The 14,655-nt window shown below is 36.6% G+C and overlaps 1 protein-coding gene across 3 annotated transcripts in view; it reads right to left on the minus strand.

Moving 5' to 3' along the window:
- SLC25A12 (solute carrier family 25 member 12) overlaps positions 1-14,655 on the minus strand; it is a 171,741-nt gene that overhangs the window by 50,345 nt on the left and 106,741 nt on the right. For 2 of the 3 annotated variants that reach the window (XM_049712263.1, XM_004267301.3), the window contains exons 4-5: positions 11,500-11,615; positions 3,292-3,431 (exon numbers count right to left, since the gene is read on the minus strand). In XM_049712263.1, coding sequence (XP_049568220.1) covers positions 3,292-3,431; positions 11,500-11,615 — 256 coding nt within the window. Of the gene's footprint in view, positions 1-3,291; positions 3,432-6,802; positions 6,907-11,499; positions 11,616-14,655 lie in introns of those variants that run through there. The other variant, XM_033423577.2, reaches the window with a different exon arrangement.

The raw sequence follows: 14,655 nt of genomic DNA on the forward strand, positions 1-14,655 counted from the left end.
CCAGGCCACTAGCCCTTTCCCAACCCTGGAAGACAACTAGGTGAGTCTAACAGAGGATCTCCGGACTAAGGGAGACCAGGCACAGATGAAAACAGGTAATTAAATGAAAGTCCATCTCCATACTGAATGTTGCAGACCTCTAACCCTTTTGTCTTACTCAGCAACCAGAATATCAAAAGCCAGATCTAGGGCTTCTCTGGTGGCGCAGTGGTTGAGAGTCCACCTGCCGATGCAGGGGACATGGGTTCATGCCCCGGTCCGGGAAGATCCCACATGCCGTGGAGCGGCTGGGCCCGTGAGCCATGGCCGCTGAGCCTGCGCGTCCGGAGCCTGTGCTCCGCAACGGGAGAGGCCACAACAGTGAGAGGCCCACGTACCGCAAAAAAAAAAAAAAAAAAAAAAAGCCAGATCTAATACTCCAGATGGGTGGCTAAATCATTATTCTGATTCCCCAATCCAAAGTAAAAGACCTGAACATACAGGTATTAGAGAGTCGCCGGAAAAAGAGCCCAGCCAGAGAACTTTACAGTAAGGTCCAGTTAATAAATCCTGCCATGGACCCAAAGCTCCCAATAAGCCTCAATCTTAATTTTAATATGAGCAGAGGACCAAGAACCATCAGACATAGGAGAAGAGCTACGAACATGAAAAAGAGAGACCCAAACAAAGAGAAGGAAAGTAACTTGACAGAAACAGACACTTTGCAGGGAGAAGAAAATTTAAAAAAAAAAAACAAAAAACCCTGCCTCTAATATGTTTGGAGAAGTGAGAGAAAATACTACCTCCATGAAAGAAGAACAGTATGCTATTTTTAAAAGAAATATTTAGAAAACCAAAAAGAACTCTTGAAAATTAGAGATACAACAAAAGAAACAATAGAAGGTTCAGAAGGAAAACAGGAGAGAAAAGAAAACTAAAGGATCATACATTTATTATATTTACTAGTTCTAGACAGGAAAAAAAATAGAAGAAAAGTAGAAAGAATATTTTCAAGAATTGAAGTACATAAGCTTTCAAATTAAAAGAGCCCCTGAATGCTCAGCACAATGAATAGAAATAAACTCACATCAAGGAATATCATCATGAAATTTCAAAATGCTGAAAAGAAAAAAATCTTAAAACCCTCCAGAATGGGGAAAAAAAAAAGTTTCAAAACAGAATAAAGATTAGAATGGTATTGGACTGCTCAGTGGCAACACTGGAAGCTAGAAAACAAAAGAGATATATTTTCAAATTAGGAGGAAAATAAATTACTAAAATTCTATACCCTGCCAAACTAAAGGTAATGATAGAGCAGAGGCTTTCATATACCAAGTCTCACAAAAAAATTATTTTACTTTCCTTGGGAAGCCCCTGAATTAAGTATTCTACCAAAAAGAGGGAGCAGGGACTTCCCTCGTGGTCCAGTGGCAAAGAATCCGCCTTCCAATGCAGGTGATGTGGGTTCAATCCCTGGTCGGGGAACTAAGATCCCACATGCCACGGGGCAACGAAGCCCGCACACCGCGACTACTGAGCATGCGCGCCTCAGCCAGAGAGCCCGTGTGCCGCAGACTACAGAGCCCATGCACTCTGGACCCCGCGCGCCACAACTAGAGCAAGAAAACCCACATTCCACAACTAAAGAGAAGCCTGCACACCACAACGAGCGCCGCAATGAAAAATCCCACGTGCCGCAACGAAGACCCGACACAGCCAAATAAATAAATAGATCAAATAAATATTTTTTAAAAAAAGAGGAAGCAAACCATAATAAAGGAAGAGATGAAATCCAGTAAATGGGAGGTTCAACATAACAGAAAAGCAGATGGAGTCCCCAGGATGAAGGTGAAGGGAGATCACAAGCTGACAGCTATGTAGTAAGTACAAAGTCCAGTATCAGACAGTTCCAGGAAAATGGTGTAGGGGCTGTGGAAAACAGTCTGGCAGTTCCTCAAAAAGTAAAAAAGTTATGACCCAGTAATCTCACACCTTAGGGATATACTCAAAAGATTTGAAAACAGGTATTCAAAAGCATACATGTATACCAATGTTCATAGCAGCACTATTCATAACAGCCAAAAGGCAAGAACAACCCAAGTGTCCATCAACTAATGAACGGACAGACAAAATATGATATATCCATACAATGGAATATTATTCAGCCATAAAAAGGAATGAAGGACTAATATATGCTACACACAGATAATCCTTGAAAACACTATGCTAAGAAAAAGCCAGACACAAAAATTCATATTGTATAATTCCACTGATATGAAATATCCAGAATAGGTAAATCCATAGACAGAAAGTAAACTGGAGCTAAGGAAAGGCAAGAATGGGGTGTTAGGGCTTCCCTGGTGGCACAGTGGTTGAGCGTCTGCCTGCCGATGCAGGGGACGTGGGTTTGTGCCCCGGTCCAGGAAGATCCCACATGCCGCGGAGCGGCTGGGCCCGTGAGCCATGTCCGCTGAGCCTGCGCGTCCGGAGCCTGTGCTCCGTGGAGACCACAACAGGGAGAGGCCCACGTACAGCAAAAAAAAGAAAAAAAAAAAGAATGGGGTGTGACTGTTTAACTGGTACAGGGTTTTCGTCTGGGGTAATGAAAAGGTTTCAGAATTAGAGCTGGTGGTTGCACAACACTGTGAATGTACTAAATTGTGCATTTTCACATGGTTAATTTTATGTTAATTGAACTTTACCTCAAATTTTTTTAAAAAGAAAGCAAACTCCTGGATTGCTCCAAGAGGATGAAATTGACCAAACACCTACCCTGTTTTAAACATATTAAAATGAGATTTTAGTAACTGAGGCCAAGTCTGAGAATGAATTGGCATTAATATACAGAAAATGAAATAATAAAAATTAGAATCGCTAAGAAAATCATTTTAGTCATGCACAGTGTTTACAAAGTTGTGGTGATTCAAATATGATTACCGATCTAAGCAGAATCATGACATAATTATATGGAGGGAGGGGACAGAAAATGTCCAAGTCTGTGATAGAGAGGGAAAGGTGAAAAAGCTAGCTCCTAATCTTCCATAGTTCAAATTAAATAAAAAATACCTAAAAGTGAAAAATTAAAAAGTACAAGTGCCAGCACATGTTTATTATTTAAAGCTATGAAAGTAAACACCGAAAGAAACAATTACGAGAATTTAAATAAGTTGCCTCTGGGAGTGAGAAATGAAAAATGGGGGTGAAATGCCACAGAGGATTGCTATTTTTTGTAATAAACTAATAAAGCTAAAAGGGAAGGAGATGGAGGAGGAATGGTATATATTTACGCTGGTTATGAAAAACTAAGCTCACCTGAAGAAATTGTGTGAATTCTGTGTAGTTAAGATGCTTCTTCCGATTATGCCCAAAATGCAGCCGGATAAATTCACAGTCCCAGTTAAAAGGGATATGGTGATGAATAGTAGTCTGCCCAAAAATTTCTTTGACATTTTCTTGAAAGGGAAAACAAAAATAAATAAATTATATCTGGAATAAGTAGTTTAGTCCACTGCAATGTTCCTACAGAAAGAAATTAAGAGAAATTTTAAAAGTCAATATTATCTGTTTCTACTAACATTAGCTGCAAAATTTTTTGTGCTCAGAAACCCATGCACAGGAGCACAATTGATACAAAATATAATTTTACAGTTAAGACTGTGTACCATTACATATAAGGCCATGAGATTCTTAATTTCTCTTGATTTAATTTTAATTAGAAAGTGATTTATATCTTGCATTATAAATGGCTGCTACTTTGCATTCCAGTATAAAATCAATAGTGTTTTCCCGGTTCCTCAAGGAGTCGAATTAAGCCCTTTATCAGAAGCATGAATACCTAAATTACAGTATAATGCAATATTTGTCATACTAAGTATGGCTTGATTGAGGCTTGATTATTACATTCACACTAGCCTGAATATGTCTATTGAAGATAGGTATAAGAAATACTATCAAAAGCATATCATTAGCTCAGCAGCAAGCACCTTATTAAAAGCTTCTGATATTGTCAAAAATATGGTCTTGACACAAAGCTACAAGATCCCCATAAAAACCATGATTATTAGTCTCAGCTATTAAAATATTTTAAGATAAGTGAAATTAGTGATTCACTTTTAAGTAAAGAAGGACTAAACACAGTATACTAACTTTTAGATAGGAACCAGTCACACTGTGTAATATACAACCAAAACCCTCTGACAGCTTGTCTTCATGCACTAACAAAGTCATTCACTTTCTTACACCGTTCTACACTTACTATGAAAGTCAATTCACAAATGACTGGTACTTTAACAAGCATAGACTGGATTGACTAATTTAGAAGCTCATGCCAAAAAAAAAAAAATTGTTAACAAAGTTAAGAAAGCAGGAAGCCCGTTTTACTGATGTCTCAACAAAATTATTTTCAAATTTAAGCCAATTATATTAGTGAAGGATTTTACTATCTATAGCTATCAATTATACTAAAGAATTAGTAAATACAAGCTTAATGTTTTATAATCTCCAACTATGCTATTTTATCTAATTTCTGCAAATTCTTTGAGTAAGATATAAATCTCATATTGTAAATGGTTTAATGGATTCCCTTTAGTTTTAATATACTTTTTTTTTTTTTTTTTGATAAAAGCATTGCTATGCTGGGGGAGCAGTAGGGAGTGTAAGAATCCTGAACTGGAAATCCTACCAGTCTGGACTCAACATGACAGCTCTGAATAGGTCACAGTGATTAGTCAGTTGGAAGGCGGCATTGGATGTCACTGGGGAGATGGGATTCTCATCTTTTCTTTCAAATGGAATGTAGCATTTATTTCTGGCCTAAATAGCAACAGTACTTCAGAGTTTTCAAATCATGTCAATTATTTTCATCTTCCATAAACACAAATTAAATATATGAGTTTTTGTTTCTGAAAGCAAAGAATTAATGCAATACAGCAAGTCATGGGATCCTAACCAACACAAAGGATTACCCTTGAATCTATATGAAACTTCAACAAGTTGTAAGATATGTTAAAGTTTACAAAATAATTAAAATAATAAGGATGGCAAAAAACTATTTAGAGTTAAAAGTATTATGGCCGTTTAGCAAAGATTTTTTTAGGATCCTCCTAATTCAATTAATTAGTTGCTTCTCTTTCCAAATTAATTAATTTGATTTCTTATTTTAAGTGTTAAACTAAGGGAATATGAAGAAATTAATGGAAAGCATATTAGGATAACTTAAATTACTACATATATTTAAGTAACATTAAGGTAAATTATTAAAGGGAATGAGTTATTTTATAACCTGTATTTTAAAGGTCACAACTCCCAAAACTCAACTATTTGATAGGAAATATACGTATTGCTACCTAAATAAGTTTTATATAACAGTGGAATAAAACTGAATTCCCTTTGTATGACTGGAAAATATCAGAATCTCAAGTGCGAAACTATATCAAATAAAGCCAAAGATTCAAAAGCTTTCAAACTTATGAAAATTTAATGAACCATGAAAATTGTCTTCTATTATCACAAAAAGGATATTTATAAACCAAAATTACAATGTATAATTTACATTCAAAAAATAGCTCTAAAATAAAAACTTTTAACTAAAATCCTATTTTGTAAACTACTTAGCAACCTTTAAATAAAATCTTACAATACCTTTGAAACAATTAAAATGATGGCTTAAATTACTCATAATAATTTCCCCAAATATAGAAGTGTCATTTTCCATGAATATTTGTTTAAACATTTCTCCCTTCACCCAAAGTGGTCAGTTGACAGCTTTGTATATGGTTTTATTATGACCATTATTATGTGCTGTTGTTTATTAACTACCCCCAGACACTTTTAATTATTTTAGCCATGTCACAGGCTACAAAATTTCAAACCTACTTTGGCACCTCTTGATATTCCACTTCCCTTCTGTTATTATTTCCACTACCAACTGCCTAAGGCTAAATCAGGAAGCTTACAGAAATAATTAGTACAACTATTGTTTTGAAGTCAAATTCATAATTACCGCTTTACTTTTACCAGGATATGCTTATTTAAAAAAAAAAAAGTTATACAAAAGCTCCAGAACTGGAGAGCTTATACTTGTGTGAGGCAATAGCCCAAAGAGCTGATGATCTTCTTATCTTACCCAGTTTTATCAGCTTCTGTACGACATGAAAGGGAGCACCAATAATCTCAAATATACCCAATATATCTAACTGAAACTACACAGCAAGTTTCCCCCCAGAGAGAATCCCGTCTTTCCAGTGGCAAACAAGGGTCTTTAGCTCTCCAAGGAGTACTATTTCAGTGGCCACAGTTCTGGCTTGGATGAAAGGGATATGATAGTCACATCTTATTGGCAACAAGATCATGATTGGCACTGCTAAGGGGAAATAGGAATCCATTTGTTTTCTGACATATAGAAAACAAAAGACCACTTTTTCACTTCCTGCAGAGCATGGGCTCATGAAAGAGATGGTTTATAATTCCTCTGAAAAGGGAATTGGGGCCAGATACAAAAGTAGCCTGTCATTATATTCTCTTTGCTTAAAGGAGAGGAGCACAATGAGTTGTCAGGAGGGCAGGTAATGGTGACAACTGTGATTAAGTAAAAATGTTCACAGACATATAACATTAGTCAGTTTAGCTGTATCAGTCACTTATGATGATTGCACTAGATGAAATACATCGAAGCATATATATTATGTAAATATGTCTTAACAGAGGTTTTAATTTTCCCAGCAGCCCACACTGTGTCTCCCCATCTCATCCACCCTCATCCCTCCCCTGGTCCTTATGGGAGCTTCCTACTGGTCTTGTTCACCTTTCTGCAGTACAAAATTACCTCTGACCGGGGCTGGCACTCTTCTCCAAGACTGCCGCCATGCCTGTTCCATGAATGAGCCTGGAAGGAGCTGCTGTACCAACGGTGTGGCCAGAGAACTCCTCCTGTAGGTATACAAGCCATCAGCCCTGTGACACAGCCCACCTACCATCAGCCCAACGACATACTGATTCCAAGGATTCCAGCCCAGCAGGAGCCACTCCTTCCAACTTATAGGCTTGAGATCAAACATTTTTATTGTCAGGGGGAAAAAAAGTCCTTAATAGCTGAGTTTCACCTGCACAGTTCTTAAAGTGAAGTCAGAGAGGCTTTTAGAAGGACTCCCGCCAGGAACAATGAATATCCTTGTGTATAACTGAACAAAAACAATGGCAAGACTTGCAGAAGTAAAGAGTTTCTCAGTGAGGGAAAACTTGGGGGGAAAGAAGAGGAACGACTAAGAAACTAAAAAAGAAAAAAAAGGAAAACAAGCAACAACAAAAAGATCAACAACAGGAGCTTGTAGAAGTCCCAGCCAACCCAGCATGTCAGGCCAGACTTCTAGGTTCTATTTCCAGGTGGCTCATTAGTTTCTGGGGTGACCTCCTCTGTTTTACTGAGGGAAAAGTATTTCTATTAACCCTTTACCTACCTCCAAAAGGGACTACTGTACAATCAGTCAACAGAGTAGTCCTGCTGCCAAATATATGTAAAGGTCCACTTCTCAGGAAAAATGAGTTTACATTTAAAGAGCATCTATTACTATAGAAGTTAGATGCTTCAACAATCTATCACCAAATGGCATAAAAACAAGTAAAACCATGTTCTCTTTTTACCTCAAATTCTAACCTACTCTATAGCCTTGAATATTAATGTGACCTTCTCTGCGATACCTGAAAGGAGTCTCAAAAAGTCTTCCTGATTTAATTTGAACACCCAAGTGAAGCTCTCATTCTTACCAAGTTAAACTAGGCATTTATTACCATTAGAATTTCATATTATACCATGTCTATAGCTTTGTTTCCACTGAGAGAGGATATGACATTTTTCATATCTAGACTTCCATCTCCTAACTCTTTTTAACAATAGCAGTGGTCATGCCTAAAACAGCCCAATCAGATTATTATTCCCTTTAGGCAAAAAGAGTCTGTTTTAGAGGCACAAATGGAACACATTTTTATTTGTTATACATAATGATGGTCAAACATGGTACAAAATCGAAAGGAATTCCTACTTTTTGAGGGTTCTACAGTCAGGGTAAAGATGTGCCCCTGGAAAAGTTTTCTTCAGAGAGCTCCCATTCCCAGGCAAACACTTTGGAACACAATGTTGATGAGATTTTTAATAGAAAATTTAGAATATATAACATTTATTAGTTAATAGGTAAGAGTGTTGTTGGGGTTTTTTTTTAGAATGATTACATCCTTGTTAAAGCAATAGGGTTTTTGTTTTTTTTTTTAACTTGGGACAAATGCATGGCAACTATTGACAACACAATGTAGAATAGCTGGTTATCTAGGGTACGTCAATCTAATTCTATTGAGCAGAATATCCAGTACACTAGTGGACAACAGTGAGACCAAGGCAAGTTTACACAATATCTAGCACACACCAGTCATGCAATGGCCCCTATAAGGCTCATGCCACCAGGCAGAAACAGATATACAAGCCATTAAGTAATCATCCACAGCATGCATTAGAAGTTTTACTAAAAGAACACCAAAGAAGAAACAACTGATGATTTTATTCACTCTTTTAAAAACTCCAAAACCCTCTCTTGAGCTTGTACATTCTAAAATGGATGACCAAGGTCTCAATGTAAGTCCTCTCGCCCAGAGCAGAGGTATCTCTAATTAAAAAAAAAAAAACTTGTCCAGCATTCAAGTAAATGTTGTTCAATACTGATATATATAAATACTTGCAAAGATATACACAATTTAAGTACACAATTTGATGTGTATAAAAAGCATATCTAAAAAAAAAGCATAGATGAGAATATACACAAGTACACAGATAATATCATCGTCACAGTCCATGAGATATACTGACGGCGTAATAGTCTTTCCCCACTCCATTACACCTTGCATCCAATATTCTCTCCCGCCTTTCTCTCCTGACGTGCACAAGAAAAATCTATACTTTAAATAAGCTCCAAACTAGAAAACATAAGGCCATCTGGTGAAAAGGATTTAGAGTTAGAATGGATCTAAATTTTCCTTTTACCTAAACATACGTCTATAAATACATAAGCACAATTCATTTTATTAAGTGAGTACAAACATGAAAACTGACCTTTATCATAGATCCAAAATCCTATTAAAACAAACTCCAAGTTAATTATTTCCTTATGTTGAAATTCTGTAGTCTCGAATACAGCCTGAAATGAGTGGGCCTTAGAAATTTTGTTAAATGGCATCTGTAACAGTTTCAATGCTTTTCTTCTTTTCTTAAGAATATAAAATTAAAATTTCTCTCCTTCATTATGATTTTTTTCATTTTAGTTAAGAAAGTTTGTCTAAAAATGAATCCTCAGAATTTGGGATGTAGGGCAGGGAGGGGAAATGGTCAAGGTCCCCAGCAAATAGGTGAGCACCCTCAAGAGAACCATCCAGTTAGCCAGGGACCACAGGAACAATGTCGAAAGGGAGCTCAATTTTTTCTCATTCCATAAGAATCTTCCTAACTCTAGATTATGGAGCAGCAGAATGAAGGATTCTGGAGGGTTTATATGCTCTTCAGTTCAGAACAGGTGCTATAAGAACTAAAACTGATTTGTTCTGCTTTTAATCCTAATTATATTTTCTTGGAATTTTAACTCATAAATCGTAGTCTGAGGGAAAAACAAAAGATCTATAAAACGCTAAAGTTGGAGTCTAATAACTACAAGCTTTCATCTGCATGAAATAATGTGTGGATAAACCATTCAGCTACTTCCTACACATTTTAATCTGCTAATCAACAATGGCATGAGTCTCTATTGTTAGTCTGTTGAATAAACTGCCTTGAGTGACTTATTTTTAAAATAGAAATTGGAAAAAGCAATCAAATGGAGGAGGCCCAAAGAATCATGATACCAAGGTAAAGGGGACCAAAAAAAATAGAATTTGGTTTTGGGAAATCTAATTCTTAAGAAATGGACACATGACAGAAGCACGGGTATACTGTCACTAAGGCAGATATTTATATCAAGTTATTTCCCAAGCATCTGTGCATCGCATTTGGAAATAAGTTATATGAGCATGTGTGATACTTATTGAAAATAGAAAATGCAGCATTCTCAGCAGTACAGGGTTAATGCTGAATGATGAGATGATAAAGGCTTTATGCTTTAAACTATAAAATCTGGGTGTTTCTGAGGAAAATCAACATTCCTTAGGAGGCAGAATGGCCAGAGCTTGCTCCAAAGCAGAGAGAATGCCAAGATAAACACAGACACCTGAAGAGCTCTGCATAGGTATTTATTTGGGAAAATCTTCTGATAACAGAAGACAACTGGGTCAGTGGGCAGAAAGAAGGAAACAATCAATGCCAAGCTAGAACATGTGCCCACTAAGATGACAGCAAAGGCGCACTGGTCCTTTCAAATACCTGTATTTTCTCACCATTCTCACCATAGCAGCGATACATCTTCCTCTGGGTTTAACTAGAGGATATTTGTTTTATAACCAACACTACAGTGAATAAATACTTAGCACTGTGGCTCAGGGGAAGCCTGATTTTCAAGAGTTTCCCTACCACATATTGATTCCAATTCACACCACTAAAGGAGTTCAAGTTGAGGTTTACAAGATGAAAAAGTTCTGGAGATCTGTTTCATCACAGTGTGAATATACTTAACACTACTGAACTGTACGCTTACAAATGGTTAAGATGCTAAGGTTTATGTTAGGTGTTGTTTTACCACAATAAAAAAAATCCAAATATTAAAAAAAAAAGGGAGGAGTGCTCTAGGTCCTTGATAACACTACATTATTTTTATTGAAAAGCCTCTTGCAGGAAAAAATTAGCTGATACTCTTACTAAACACATACTAATTTCTGCAAGTAAGCCTCTTCAAAAAACTAATACATGGCTATAGATAGAAATCCTAGCTTGTATGCTTTGAGACATCCACAATGTGCTAGATTATGTGCCTACCAAAGGATTTAAATTGATTTCTACATCCAATTCAAATGGCAACTTTAATATTCTAGCCTTGTTGCCTAAAACCAAAAATCTAAAATGGGGGTTCAGAGAATGCTAACTATTCTTGCCTTAACGCCCTCCTTCCGTTCCATTCTTAGGTGTTAAAATGACATAGCAGCAATTTTCCAAAGATGCTCCAGAGAAGCTCTGAACTCTCTACCCAAAAATTCCTGAAGGTATGAGATGATTACTCCACGTTGCTCAGTCTGTTTCATAAAAAATGTTGCCCAGGCTGGCCCAGAACAAGATAATTTTACACCACCTACTTTAGGAATGTGAAAGTGTCAGAGAGTCAATGAGCTGATGTAACAACATTCCTACATTCCTTAATTTTTTGCAATAGTCTAATGCTTAAAAGAAAATAAAGCCATTTTAATTTTATCTATGTAAATCCTTTTAGGAAATTAATACTTCATTTTTTGACTAGCTCTTAAAATAAGCAGCAATCTATATGCAGTTACTAAATTTAGCAATTAAAAACTGAACCAGCCTCACTAACTTCACTTAAACATATAATCTTTTTTTTTTCTTACCAAATGTCACCTCTCCATTTCCACTCTTGTCAAACAATTGGAAAGCCACTATGAACATGGAATCTGGAGCACATAAAACAGATTCAAATGCCAAAAACTCTTGATAGGAGATCAACCTGGAATAAAATATAAAATATTATTGGCTGGTAACCTGCCTTTACAGTATGAATTGTAGCTCAGGGTAACCAAATAACTGATGAAGGGAAGTGTCTCTTTATAGTGGTATTCCAGATAAGAAAGAAAGAAGGAATGATAGAGTGTTACCGTTTTGTAAACCCTTAACTCATTAATGGACCCGGGAAATAATCAATAGCCTCTAACATGGCAAGAAGAAAGAGACTAGACTGAAAATAATTGAACCTGAATCTGATCAAGTCTCTAGATCAGAGTTTCTAAAGCTTGGCCCTCAATCGTGCCATTTGAAGCTGGATAACTCTTTGCTGTGGGGGCCTCCTGTGCATTGTATCATGATTAGCAGCATCACTGGCCTCTGCCCACTAGATGCCAATAGCACCTGCCCCACCGAGAACCACTTTAGATGTAATCAACAATTTACAGAAAAATACAAAGGACAAAGGAACATCTCAAATTAAACATTACCACAGAAACACAATCAGCAAAAATGCAGACTGTGGGAAACTACAAAGTGAACATTCTGTATATGCAAAAAAAAAAAAAAAAAGAACTTTTAAAGAAGATATGGAGGAGAACCTCATTAAAGACCTAAGAGACGTAGCAATTAATTACAAAGATACAGATCTTATTTGGATTCTGATTAAAGCAAAGTAAAAAAAATTTTTTTTAGTTTATAAAAAAATCAGGAAATGGAAATACTGTTACAACACAAATGCTTGATGATATTAAGACATCAATGCTTTTGAGGAGGTTTTGGTTGGTTTTTGGTAATTTTTCTTATCTTCTAGAAATACACACTGAGATATTTACAGATGAAATATGTCACCTGGAATTTGCTTCAAAATACTCCAGAGGATGGAGGAATGGATGGAGGTATAAGTGAAACAAATTTAATAATTATCTTAATAATTATTAAAAGTGGGTGTATTTACTTCATTAAAGTGAACCCTAAGATGAACTGGGGACCTTGGTGATTATGATGTGTCAGTGCAGTTCATCCTTGGTTAAAAAAAAAAAAGTCTTAAAAAAGAATTAACACTCAGGGTAGACATTTTTGGCAAAACTTTTGTTACACTTTTATATATGTATACATATTATATATGTGTGTGTGTTTGTTGGACTGTGATGTAAAATGTACTTTTTAGATCAAAAAAGTTTGCAGGCCACTGTGGTTAAATTATACTGGCAAACAAAAGCACAAACTAACCTCAAAAAAAGTGGGCGATGAGTATATTGCATTTATTATACTACTCTTTGTTTTATATATGTTTGAAATGTCAATAATAAAATTTTTAAAGGAAAATTCAAAACCAAAAGGAAGAAAACTAACTTATTTCATCCTATAATACTCAAGGTTGTGAAATTAGCCAGTGGCCAAAACTACACTGAAATTGCCTTCAGTGATCTTATGGAGTAGGCATATGCTAGTTTAGAGTCATCTTCCACAACAAATCTTGCTGCAAATATTTCATACCATGTTGCTGCTACTGATAGTGACTAGTATCCAAGTGACAGTATATATCCAAGAAATACATATAACAGTATATATCCAAGTAATTATACACACACACACCAGTAGTGCCACATTTTACTCTCAAATGGGCTGATTCGGACAATACATTTACAGTCACCCTATCCAAAGGAACAGACCTAATTCTTAATGTAGCTTCTAGGTCCACAGGATCTGACTTCTCCATATCTCTTCCCTGCTCTCTGCACTCCAGGCCACTCATTTTAAGCTCCTAAAACAATCCATGCTCCTTCCACTCAGGTCCATCATTCAGCAATTCATTTTCCTTGGAATGATCCCACCATCTCCAAACTTCTGTCCATTAAATTTCCACCCAGTCTTTTTTTTTTTTTAATATTTATTTATTTATTTATTTTTGGCTGTGTTGGGTCTTCATTTCTGTGCGACAGCTTTCTCTAGTTGTGGCAAGCGGGGGCCATTCTTCATCGCGGTGCACGGGCCTCTCACTATCGCGGCCTCTCTCACTGTGGAGCACAGGCTCCAGACGCGCAGGCTCAGTAGTTGTGGCTCACGGGCCCAGTTGCTCCGCGGCATGTGGGATCTTCCCAGACCAGGGCTCGAACCCGTGTCCCCTGCATTGGCAGGCAGATTCTCAACTACTGCGCCACCAGGGAAGCCCCGACCCCAGTCTTTATATAGCTCATCTCAAATATCATTTCCTCAAGAGAATCATCTTAAAGTCCCCAGATGACTTCACATCCCCTTCACACCTTACAGCAGTACTGTACTTTTTTAGCGCCCCTCACAGAATTCTTGTTAAAGTAATTATGTAACTCATTGTTTAAAGTCCAATTCCCCGTTAGAAGGTAGGCCTGTCAGAGCACAGGCTTGATTCAGGGTAGGAACTCATAAATCTTCTTGAATACACCCAATTTAGAATACATGACTTTTTAGAGATACCTGTTTTCCAACACAGTATTAAGAAAGTGACTACATTTTACTTTTCATTTTATGCCCTCATTCATCTAAGACATATTTTACATTCAAAGTTACATTTTCTATTACTTAAAACACTTTGAAGTATGTTCAAATTACACAGATTACATTATATCCAAAGCAACGATGTACACTATGCCTTTACCCTTTTTTGAGGGAAAGAAAGGCTTTGTGGTGGTAGTATTCAGGGCACTGAAGACTATGCCCTCACTGTGCCCACACTGAAGAATCCTTGGTGAAATTAGGAGCTTGAGTGCCTAACGAATCCTGGGAGGAACAATCGAAACTGTTTATCAGGCCACATGTCATAACACACCTTATGCATTACTAAAAAATATAGTAAAACTCAAAAGTATGATTATCAGTACACAAATTGTAGGGTAGTAAAAAACAAAGTAACAATATATCAGGTATCATCATGACTATGCACACACTCCTAAAAAGCAATGAGCAATATGTGGTTTTAAGCTCTGAACAAAACTAAAGATCAATGAGAATGTATAACACAAATACAATAGTGATCTAGGAAATGAGTTAGAGTAGACTTTCACTTT

This window comes from Orcinus orca, chromosome 7, assembly GCF_937001465.1.
Source record: "Orcinus orca chromosome 7, mOrcOrc1.1, whole genome shotgun sequence".
Lineage (NCBI taxonomy): Eukaryota > Metazoa > Chordata > Mammalia > Artiodactyla > Delphinidae > Orcinus > Orcinus orca.